We start from the raw sequence: 11936 nt of genomic DNA on the forward strand, positions 1-11936 counted from the left end.
GTCAAGTAAGCTTGTTAAAACAAGCAGCTGGCTGAGAAAAGGCAGGTTCATTTGCGGATTCTTTTTATGGAGAATTCGTTTAAAGGACAGTTTATCAGGGACAAGCAGAACAGTCATTTTGTCATGCTGGATCTCTGTGAGTGCCATGTGATAAAATGGAAGGTCTCTGAATGTGGTAATAATGGTAGCTGCTTCCAGCCACATACCTGAAGAATCTGATGAATAAAGTGAAGAGCAGGATTTGTCTGTACCTGAGCTTGCATCTGAGCCTGTTACAGAGCAGGCTGGTGCACCTTGTCTCACTCAGACAAGCATGGAGGCCCCTTGGCCGCCTTAGCCATTGAATCTCTCCATGCTAAGGAGATGGAGGAGGAGTCATCTGGCCTTCCTCTCAAGAACCAGTACAAGCCCTAGACAGTTACGAAACCAGAGCATCAGCAGCAGTCTCAATTTGTTGCAGAGCATGAGCTACACTGCAGGTAATGGCAGTACTTAGGTTAGAGTACTTACATAGGAGAGCTCTGTCACTCTGAATTATTGCGATGCTTCTGAGTTAATACACTGATGTATCAAAGGACTTGTATTTAATTTTTCCATCTGCTTATTTCAGAAAGAATGACATATGCCTTAAATAGCATTTAAGTAATCACAGTTGGCTTTTAGCCTCAGCAAAGGTGAGGTGAATAGAATAGGAACAGATTAGCTACAGCGGTAGAGGAGGCAGAGACTTGAGGGCATTGTGCCATGTTTCAGTGACATTTAGTTTTCTGCCGTCCTGTTGGGCAGGAGCGAGCTTGCAATGAAATGCATTGTGGCCTCCTTCCCCTGCTGCACAGCCCTGCTGCATCTCACTTGCTCCCTTCCATGTGTCTGGCCCCTGTGGCACCCTGAACTGCTGCCTTATTGGATGACAGGGGACACAGATATGGGTCACAGGCATGTCAGCTGTGTATCTGCAGTTATTTTCAGGTGTTGTTCTTTGCCGTAAACCTGTTCACAAACCTGAAAACTTTTTTCAATGGGAAAAAACACCTGCTCTCCCCATTAAGCAGAAATTGCAGAGCAATTGTGCTTGATCTCACTGAACAGTCCAGTTGTGCAAAAGATCAAGCAAAGCAAATTTTAAGCCCACAAGTGAGAGTAATATGTATGGAAAAATAAAATTATAATGAAACTTTATTGCTGTATCCATTAGTCATCCTTAATAAAGGATCAGAAAAGGTCACTTGTTGTTCAGCAGTGCACTGAAGTGGAGCATTTGTGACTACAGAGAGCACTGTGTGCTGAAAAGGTAAATGCAGGTAGCGGAGTTGGATGGCCTAGCATTCAAGTGCAAGGCCTGGCACAGGCTCACCGTGGGGGTGAAGGGTAGCTTTTTACCTTTGTTTCCACAACAGCAAAATAGGGATTCTTACCCGGCTAGATCAGAAGCTTTCTGGAGTGACTAATTACTAGTTGTATGGTGATTTGAGTGCTTGTAGCTTTGTAATACCACCTTGTAATCGGTGTTCTTACAGTGCCTATGCTCTTAGTCTATTGCAGCCTTCATTTTTGTCAAGTGAGTGATGGCTGTAGCATTGCCTTTTGGGGCCTGGACCTGGGATGTACTACACTCTCCATACACCTGATTCTTCTTGTTTCCTCTCCCACTGCCGTGGGGCAGTGTAGGGGAGAGGGGATGTTAGTGCGGTTTTCTTAACAGTGACCAATTGTAAAGCATTTGCTTCCCCCTTTTAGTTTCTGACCAGTTTCCAGCTTCCCCACCCTGGGGAATGCAAGTGATGCGGGACTTGGCTGTTAGCCTTCTCTGTAAAATCTGGCCGAGTCCTGTGGGCACACATAGCTTGGTCTCTGAGGTTAGCACCCACGCAATGGGTATCTTGGGCCCATTGTGTATGTGGTGTAGCGTATGTGATGTGGCCAGGTAACTGCTGCTGTGCTTCCAGCTCTGTCCCCACTCGAGAAAGGGGGAAAAGAGGGAGATGAGGAAGTTTCTCAGCTCAATTTCTGCAGCATATATGATAGAAAATCTAGGGCCCTTTTCTCGTGGGCATCACTTCTCAGCTTGGGAGCATGAGCCTTTACGAGCTGATAAGAAGTGCTCGGCTCCCTGCAAATCCTGTGAGTAGCTTTTTCCTCTAGAGGGTGGGTAGGTGCAGCTTTTCTTTTCTGAAAGGCTCGAGGAAGGGTGGAGACGAGCGCCATACACGTCAAGTGCTTTCTCTGTTTGGTGGTGCTTGGAAACAAACCGCAGCCTCTCTGGGCCCCCGTTGGATTTCCATGATAAATACAGCAATATTGACAGATAACGTGGCTGGCCTGGCTCTTGTCAGCTCTGCCTTTTAGCAGGTTTGATTAATTGCTTTACGATTTCACGTCCAGCTGGGGGGCCACTCTTGGATCACTTCTGCCCCCCATCAGGTAGAAGAATGGAGCGGGCTGCTGAATGCGTCTATAGACAGCCACCATGTGCCGAGCGGGTCACCTCATTATGGGGAAAGATGAACTCCTTCCAGCACCATGCAGTATCATGTTGACTGCGTCACTTCATTTGCATGCTCTGGAGGCTGAATTGGGGTAGCTTGGATGGGAGGGAGCACTTTGGCATGTACCAGACTGGAGGGTAAGGAGGAGAAGGGTGCCAAGTCCTGGTGCGGGGGGTGGGAGCTTGCAGCCTCTGACCAAACCTGGAGAGCCAACTAGCTTGATCCTGCAATATGGTCTAGGAGGGACCTGATGTGGAAGCAGTCCCAACAACTACAAACTTGGTGCTGAATCCTAAATGGGGAAATGATTTGAAATCTATGTTCTCCTTGCTTCCAGTTTGAGAATGCTTCAATTTTTAATCCCCTTTTGGAAGGAGAAACCTAGTCTGCTGTGTGAGTAGCAACCTATGGTTAGGCCTCTGTCGCCCAGTAAGTTCTCCCACTCCTTCGTGATCCAAATTATGTTGGCTGAAAGGGCCCTCTATTTTCGTTAACCAGATGAAAGGGCTGTTGATTCAGATCTCACCTCAATATGTAAAAACCAGAGCTTCCAACAAGTCTGTATCAGACAAAAGCATTACATAAAAAAAACTTCTTGGTTTTGAAGCTTCATCTTACCGCTTTCCCATGCTTGACTGAAAATAAGTGGGTTGGCTTTTGGCTGCACAGTACAATCCCTGTTGTCTGCCCAGGGATGTGACACGATTATCTTTTGTTAAATGCATCTTCAAAAATTCATTTAGAAAGAGTTAATTGCCCTTTGGCAACTTTTCCTCCTCCCTTCCCCAAGAAGGCTTTAAAATGTTAAAAAGGTCACGAGTCCATTACAATGAAATGAACAAGTGTCTGCAACATCCACAGTTTGTTTTGAAGTTGTGCTGGATGTATAGAAATGGAAATGCGAGCAAAATTGAGGAGATTATTTTTGGAGACTCTTTTTAATTAAAACCAAACAAAAATCTCCGGTTAGTTTCCTTTGCTCTCTTTCCTGCTTGCTGTATGTCCTTTTGGCTGCTGAATTTTGGTTTGAGATTTAAAAGTTGTAAAACTCCTTCCTTCCCCGCACCCTTTAATTTCTTCAGTTGAGTGGAGCTGGTCTGTAAGTTGTGCGAGCTTCCAAAAGAAGAATTGAACCATTGTAACATTGGCTGAGGCTTTTGTTAAGCAAATTTCATTAAGAGACCGGGACCTAGCAGGTCTTCAGGAAATCAGATCTACTTTGGCTGGCCCTGCCGCATCTTACTCGAAGCACTCCTATGCTCTAGTGTATCCAGATGGCAAACTAGCCAGATATGTTCACTGCATTCACAACTAACTCTGAAATAGTGGAAGACAGCCTGGAATCCTGCACTGCTGCGATTGTGTGGAGGGATGCGTACACTGCAGTGTGAATAGAAAGCACGATGAGCAGGGAGGTTTCTTTAAGGGAATAAGCTATTGAACAGCACGTGATAGTGAGAAAGCTTAAGCTTTGTTTTTAAGCTACAAGGTATGTAGCTGGTGGCTTTTTGCCTTAGTGGAATGAATTGTCTAGTGATGGAAAAAAAAGCCTCATGGAAGAAAGAAAAGTTTCAGTTGCAGGTGATTTTCTTTTCTTGAGGATTGTGAACAGCTGTGCAAAACCACCGGAATTCCGTCAGTATAGTTTTTGTATCTGGTTTGTCAAAGTGTATCTCAGTCATGCTGCATTTTCTTCAGAGCCTAGTAATGTCCACACAAGGGGGACTGTGTGTATTCTTAAAACAGCACCATCCATGACCCCAAACACCATTGCAGTAGCTCACAGTTTCAGGTCATGCTTATGAGGCAGTTTAAAGGAGCAACGTGAGCTCAGGTACTGTGGTTTCTTACGCTGTTGCCATCCTCAGCCCACCTTCCTTGAGGCACGCAGAAGGTAGTTGAAACTATACTCCATTACCAGAACCTGACTTTGATATGCTTTTATGGAAAGAGATGCTGAATATCCCTCCTTGTATCTTGGTTTTCCTTTCTTCAGGTGGTGAGAACATCAAGAGCATAAATCAGCAGTCGGGAGCCCATGTGGAGCTCCAGAGAAACCCACCTCCAAACACAGACCCTGGTGTACGAATATTTACAATCAGAGGAGTTCCCCAGCAAATTGAACTCGCTAGACATCTCATAGATGAGAAAGTTGGTGTAAGTTCCATCTCTGTTGATCTTGGTCTGTCTCTTTCAGATGTGATGTTTTCATTCTTGGGTACATGTAGGCCTGGACTTACAGGATGGCACAGAATACACATGCTTACGTTATTCAGCTTCAAAACCATTTGCCTGTTAGCAGCTGTCTTGAACTTTGGCCCTCCAGCATCCATTGGACTAATTTTTGCTGTGGTCCCAGAAGGATCTGACTGTTTGCTGACATAATTGAGGGTAATGTGCAGCTGTATGAGAGGGAAGAACAGCAATAATAAGGTATGAGAAGGCTGTCAAAGGAGATTTTTTGAAGGGAAGGCAATAGTGTCACTGCGTGAGAATTATATAATCCTGGCATCATCATCCTGAAAGTAACATTCACCTCCTTGCTCCAGTAAATCCAGTATGACTTATCTTCCACTTAATGCAGTGCTGTGGTATTGAACCTTAATAATGTCAGGCTGGAGTACTACTGAAGGGGGAGACTTGGGTAAAAGAAAGTATAAAAAATACTGAACTGGGGCATGGTAAAGCTGAAAAGCAACCTTTATGCTGAATTGCCTGAGAGGAGAAGGCTTGATATCAACCTCAGGATCCAAGTTATTCAAAGGAGAACTTCCAACTGTGCTGTAGTCCTGTTAGCCCCTTTGTGGGGTGGCCAGAATTGCTTTTGAAGCTGGGCTCCTGGTGTGTGGTGACAGTCCTGAGAACTTCGTTCTTGGAGGATCAGTCACTGCTTTCAGTTGCTGGGGTTTAGTGGAACGTGTCCCAGGCTGTCTTCTCTTTCTTGCTGCTCATACTAGCTGCCTCCACCCTGTGCTTAGAGCTGGCATTAAATATTTGTGGATTCTGTGACAGGGTACCAGCATGGGTGGACCTGGAGGATTTGGTCAAAGTCCGTTCAGCCAAGCACCCGCTACACCTCATCAAAAGTAAGCTTCCCTATCTCATCATGGATGGGCTGTGGGGAATGACTGGGAGCTATAAAAGCACTGGGAGAAGGGTGGAGGGCCCTGAAGGGGTGATGTATAAGTGGAGCCTTTTAAAGAGTGAGTGTTCAGAAGCAAGTAGCAAGTGAGATTAATTCTTTAAGCTTGACTACAGGAAGGATTTTAGCTATTAAATTATAAACAAGGTAGGTAGGTATTGGCATGTCCAAAATTCCTGTCTCTAGTGCAGTGAGAGCGTGGAAAGAAGCCTGAACTGCGTACAGCACAAGGAGTGCTGTTCAGTATGATGTGTCTTCATCTTGGCTTCAAGAACAGACCAATATCAGGACCAATATCCAGCAGTCACACCTACACAACATTTCCTTTTGTTCTCATGTTCACCTGTTTGCTCAGCAGTCGCTGACCATAAGTAACAATTTTGCTTCTGTGGGCAACTTCATGTATGCGGCCTGTTAAGTATTTTATTGTCTACTTCAGTGTGTCTTTTTGTCCTCTGCAGTGGTCCTCAGGCGTTCATGACGCAGGGTTGGGGCAGTACCTACCAGACGTGGCAGCAGCCTGGACAGCAAGTCCCAAGTAAGTGTCTAGGACCTGGGTTGCAATTGCTGCTTCGTGCCTGCAAAACACAGGTTCTCCCATGAGACCATTTGTGTGAAAACAGCAAAATAATTTCCTGAGCAGCAGAGGTGTGTGGAGGCGTGCTGTGGTGTTTGAGCTCAGAATAAGCTGTAACGAAAACTGTAACGCTTTTTGTGCACTTAACTGCTTACTGCTTGTTTCTGCTCTCTGTCTGGAAACTCGGTCCTTGCTGTCTGTTCCTAAAAAAATGTTTCTGCCTTAGGCTCTCTTCTGCCAGGATTCTCCAGGCAAGCACTTCACTTGCCAACCCACTTCCCCCTAACCAGGCACACTGTGTCTGGTGGTGAGCCCTCCCATCTCTTTGTCCTTGACCTTATCAGTTCTTGCTTATTTTCTTTTTTAAATGTTCCTTATGAGCTCTTCTCACTGTTCAACTCCCAGTCTGATAGAAAGACTGGGAAAGAAGATGCAGAAAATGGAAGAAAGGATAGGCACAGCTTCTATCCTGGTTCATCCACACTGGCTGTAGTAGTGTCCCCTTTTTTCCTTTTGAGAGTTGATGAGAACTGCTCAGCCTCCACAGTGCTAAATGCTCAGAATGAGGCCAGCGGGATAACCAGCTTTCAAATAAATAAAAAAAAAACCAAACAGCGCACACATGTCCTTAGTCATGAGTTCAAAAACTGAACCCATATCACTCCTGCTGCTGGGCTTTCCGCTTCAAGCCAGCAGCACTGAGTCAGGGTGGCTGTTATTCTTCAAGGTTTGAAGTGGCATTTCTTTCTAATACCCTGTTAGTCAAAATTCAGCAGGTTGGAATGGGGAGACCCCCTTTTCAGAATAATTGAGGTAGTAAATGCTAGTGGTGATGTTGGTAGCTGCATCATCCTGTGTCTTCAACAGCCAGAGTAATGGTTTGCCCTAAACAGAGCAGGTTCACAGTCTGCTTGGTAATCTCAGAGCTCATGTGATGGGCAGTAATATTCAACAGACACTTTTCAATCACAATTTTTTAAGAAATACGAGTTTTTTGATGGCCTAGTCTTGTGAAAACTAAAGCTAAGCACCAAAAAGTGTGGGGGGGTAATTTTAAAGGGGTTTAATGAAAGGTGCTTTTCAGTGCTAAGGCTGATTTAGCAGTGAAGTAGATTATTAACTTCAGTATAAATTCCCACTCTTTGAGGTGCCTGAGGCAGAGGAAATGTTGCAGGAGCAATGCCTGCAATTGCACTTGTGATTCCCTGTAACATTGATCACATTTTAATGTTTATGAAATTGTGCATATATGAAATTTGGAAATCCTCAGTGCTGCATTGTTACCTTAGTGCACTTCTAAAATGTATACTACAGTAGCTACATGCACTTCACTGCATGTGAAGTGTGTGTTCAACTTAAAAAAAAAAAAATGCATCTGGAAGAGTCCTACTCCTTAACAATTACAAAAAAATTACAAAAAATTACAAAAATCATTACTTTCCCTTTGAGCTCTAGGGACCTTGTAGAAGGTCAATAGTTGTTCTATTTTCAGGACAGCAAAATGCAATGGTGAGCTTGAAAGGACTTTTTTTGTATGGGAGTGGAATAGTATAGTACTGAAGAAGAGTATTTTCCCATTGGCTTGTTTTACAGGAAAAATTGTTACTCCTGTGCACCCCCAAGAGCACTGGACTTCCCTGAGCTTTGGGAAGCAGAGCAGTCAGTGCAGCAGGGAAAGCTCTACAAAAAATGTCATTTTTATCTTCCCATAAAGCCTTTGAATAAATGCTTATGAAATGTGCATTGCTATTTGCCTTGCAAGATGCCTTTAGAAACTTGCCTTAGTAACTTAATCTTCTTTCTCACCTCCCTGAAACATCCTCTTATCCTGCCCACCAGCCACTGGGGAAAAAAAATCTCCCTTCCTGCAATATATAGTCATGTCTCAAGCTCACACCTCCTGGCTTTGGAGCCTGGTATAAGAAGCACAGACGCTTTGAATCCCCTGATTACCGATAATACAGCTTGTATCCCAATGATGACTGCTTTGCAATAAGTTTGTCAGGCTTCTGGTGGCTCCGAAGACGAGTGAAGCCGTTATCCTTCCCCTGTATGGGTTTAGTACCACAAGGCTGTGTTTTGGGGGCAGATGTTTATTTCTGCTGTTGAACCTGATGGAAAATGTTGGCTCTCTAGTTCCATGTCTACTTAGGATCCTCCATGTTCCTGTTTGTAGCCAGGCATACTGAAGGCAGTCTTGGTAAGGAGAGAGGACAGACAAGATAATGCTGTGCTTTAAGCAGCCTTCACCGCTTTCTTCTGCTGCAGATCACAATGGTACCCAGTCAGGCCAGGTGGAGTTCACCAAGGCGTGGGAGGATTATTGTAAGAAACTAGGTAAATACCTGCTTTTGCACTTTAAGTTTTGATTTGAAAACAGTCTTGTGAAGGATCCCTTCCCCAAGTGCTGCAGCCCGTTTGTTCGTGGCTCTGCTAGCCCTGTCAAAGAGCCGGCTGAGTCGTTCTTGGGGCAGGCTTCCTAGGGACAGACTCGAGAGTGCCCTCCTTGTGGGAGGAGGGGCAGACCCCCACCCCCTACACATGTATTTAGATTTTAATTACTTCCCCCATCTTAAATAAATTAACTGGCTGGGGAAACATTTTGCTGTGAAATGCATTTAGCTGCGTGTCCTTTCAGCCTGCTGCAGACTGTAATTCTCCTAGAAGAAAAGGCATTGAAGGAGGTCCTTTGTTGGCATTAGCAGGTGGACAGTTGAGGCAGCCTTGACCTCTGCCAGAAAAGGTCCTGACTTGTAGCATTGGTCAAGTCTTTTAACCCGCTTTTATGCCCCTGGACAGGACGCTGCTGCCCTGTTCCCTCCACCCACTTCACACTTGCAGTGTATTATATTCCCCCTTCCCCCCACTTCAAAGCCCCCCTTCGGCCGGCGTCGCAGGGCAGGGCTGTGCGTGGAGCACAGGCGGTTGGATGGGCCGGCGAGAGCTCTCCTCCACGCGAGTCTCCTGTCCTTGCCTGCCATCCGTGTGCGTAGTGGCTCCCCCCCCCACCCTCTCTCTGCAGTTTTCTTATTGCTGTGTTTTCTGTTCAGGGCTTTTTTTTTTTTTTCCTGCGTGTCTGGCTGAGGGCTCTTTGCTCCGAGTGTGACGAAGGGAAGTGCGGGCATTCCGCCTCTGCACCCAGCTGGCCGGACTCTCCCCTGCAACAGCACTTAGACGTGCTGGATTGAAGGTGTCTTAGTGCTTCAAAGAGGGGGAGTCTCTGCTAGACCAAGGTTTTAGGGTCTGCGAGGTCTCTCTAAGTGCAGGCATTGGCACTGCTTATCTTAGTGCAGTGCGAGAGTCTGGAGACCGTGCTGCAGAGCTAGTCGTGGCTGTTAGGAGGGTGTTGTGGATGCCTCTCTGGACAGTGCGTGTGGGCGTAGTGCTGAGGGCAGATGGAGCTGGCTGTGCTTTGTGCAGGGCTCTCGGCTCCCTTCAGTCCTGAGGACTTTGCAGCCGGTAGCAGTTTGGCTACCCTGGGGCTGTGTGCTGGGGCAGATGCTATGCTGGTGGCTCGTGTGTGGGCACGTTGTACAGGCATTGCCCGCCGGGGCTCCTTCAGATATGCTCTGCTGGTGAGAGTGGGGGTGAAGGATGCAGACCCCTGAAAACCAAGTGAGATGACTCCAAACATGGCCGTTTCCTTGGCAGCTCCATGGCTGGAGGTGAAGGTGACAGGTCTCAGTTCTGTCAGAGGTTTGAACCCTCCATCCCTGTGCTAGGTGGGAGTGGACTGACAGCCCAGGGTGGTTGATATGCAAACCGAGCAGCTCCCAGCAAATGTTCTTTAGCTTGAGCAGGTCCCAGCATGGGGGAGACTTGGCTTAATGCCCTTTAACAGGACACAGGTGAGATGAAATCATGAACTTGAGCTTTTCCTCAGCTTTCCCTGAACGGAAGATGCCCAACACTGTAGAAAGGTGGAAGCTGAAGTGTGAAGTCTGGGGAACTGAGATAGGTCCAGGGCCTGTCTAGTGGAAAGGTAGATGTCACTGGCTGGAAACTGTTACCTGTTCCATATTGACGTGCCCCTTGTTGTCATCTTTGCACAGGCCAACAGAGCCAGCAGCAGAACAGCCATCCCGATTACAGCAAAGCATGGGAGGAGTATTTCAAAAAACAGAGTGAGTGAAACAGGGTTATTGGAGATGAATCAACTCTTGTTGTAAACAGAGTTAACTCTAATCCGATGACTTGTGTCTCCATCCCCTGCCATTACTAGCTTCCAGTCCTCTACAAAACCCCTTTGGTCCTCTCCTGTTGGTGATGGTGCATGTAGTTCTCCCCCTGAAAGCTCTCAGTCATGCTGTCTGCTGTTGTGCCTTGGGAGAAGTGCTCCCATTGAACCACAGTAGACCTCGTGTCCGTGCTGGCAGTTGGCCTGCCTGGGGAAAGCATAGCGCACAGCAAGAACTGATGCTAACAAAAATCAGAAAGCTGAAGCTGGATTGTTGAGAGGGTAGGAGAGCTCTGTGCACGTGGAAAAACATGGGCCTGGCTTTCTCCACTCTTAGGAAGCGTGTGATGCCGACTTCTGGATTTGCATTTGACACCGTGCTGCTGGAGCCTTCGGGCCAAGGATGAAGGGTGCAGGCCGTCAGACCCTGTCCCTGCAGCCACAGGAACAGTCTCTTAACTCTTTCTGGTTGCCATTGGCTTGTCACTTGCAAGCCAGCTCAAAGCCTGTCCTGTCGTACCCAAACAGCAGATAGCTGGTGTCGCTCTTTCAGATGTCTGCAGCTGTCGGAAGGGGGCTGGCTCTTCTTTAAGCTTTACAAAAGGAGATCCTAAGCCTGGGCTTGGTCTTACTGAATTGCTCATCTCTCCCTTTTCCCTTCTTTTCCTCCAGGTCATGCTGCCAGTGCTGCTTCTCAGGCAAGTTCCCAGCCGGACTACACAATGGCTTGGGCAGAGTATTACAGACAGCAGGCTGCCTACTACGGGCAGACACTAGGGCAGGCTCAGGCCCACAGCCAGGTCTGTATTCATGTTCCCTGAACCCCACTGCTACTTGGGGAACTGGGTACGTTGGCCTTGCCCTGGTGGGGGGACTCTACTTTGGGCTCATATGGTGAAGCAGGGAGATATTTTGTGGCTGACGAAGTGATCACAGAAGTGAGAAATTGCTCACTCCTCCATCGTGTTGTCTCAACATCGGAGTCTTATTTCCCTGTACAGGGTGAGGGTTTTTTTGGGAGAGGACTGGGAGGTTATTTGTTTCCCCTGGGGGCCTTTCCTCATAACCCCCAGGCTGTTTTGTGGCTTTGGGGAGTTGAAGTAAAAGGAATGATGGAGCCAGGCTGGCAAGGTAGTGCAACACTGGCACGTTGTGCAATCCGGGACCACGTGTGCAGGCTTTGCCTTTTCTCTTGCAAACTTTGTGGTAGGACAGGAGTGCACTTGCCTGGGGAGGGAGCACCCTGCCCTGAGAGGGAGGGGAAAACTGTTGAAAAATGATTTGGATTAACCAGCTGCCAAGTAAAATCTCACCTCACCTGTCACTCAGACCATCGGAGGGTTGTGTGGGATTTATCCTGATCGTACCCACAGGGCTTTCCTGAGCACTGGGTTTGCAGAGCGAATGACTTAGTATTTGGCAAAAAGTATGTGCAGAGCACGAATACACCTTAGTGGGATCAGACGCTTCTCCCCCCTGAATCGTATTTTTCACTCTGGCTCCTCGGAGCAGAAGCTGGTCTGGATGCAGGCGGTGCGGGGAGCCAGCACCGTC

At 47.1% G+C, this 11936-nt stretch overlaps 1 protein-coding gene across 1 annotated transcript in view; it reads left to right on the top strand.

Moving 5' to 3' along the window:
* The window catches only part of FUBP3 (far upstream element (FUSE) binding protein 3), a gene marked incomplete at its 3' end in the record, with an annotated part of 31959 nt that extends 20777 nt beyond the window's left edge, over positions 1 to 11182 (top strand). Inside the window, exons 14-18 of the mRNA XM_009587009.1 lie at positions 4483 to 4643; positions 5499 to 5572; positions 6090 to 6166; positions 8474 to 8542; positions 11055 to 11182. Of these exons, the coding sequence (XP_009585304.1) occupies positions 4483 to 4643; positions 5499 to 5572; positions 6090 to 6166; positions 8474 to 8542; positions 11055 to 11182 (509 nt within the window). The remainder of the gene's footprint in view (positions 1 to 4482; positions 4644 to 5498; positions 5573 to 6089; positions 6167 to 8473; positions 8543 to 11054) is intronic.
* Between the last annotated feature and the right edge of the window lie 754 nt (positions 11183 to 11936).

The sequence above is a fragment of the Fulmarus glacialis genome, unplaced genomic scaffold (genome assembly GCF_000690835.1).
Source record: "Fulmarus glacialis isolate BGI_N327 unplaced genomic scaffold, ASM69083v1 scaffold15891, whole genome shotgun sequence".
Taxonomy (NCBI): Eukaryota; Metazoa; Chordata; class Aves; order Procellariiformes; family Procellariidae; genus Fulmarus; species Fulmarus glacialis.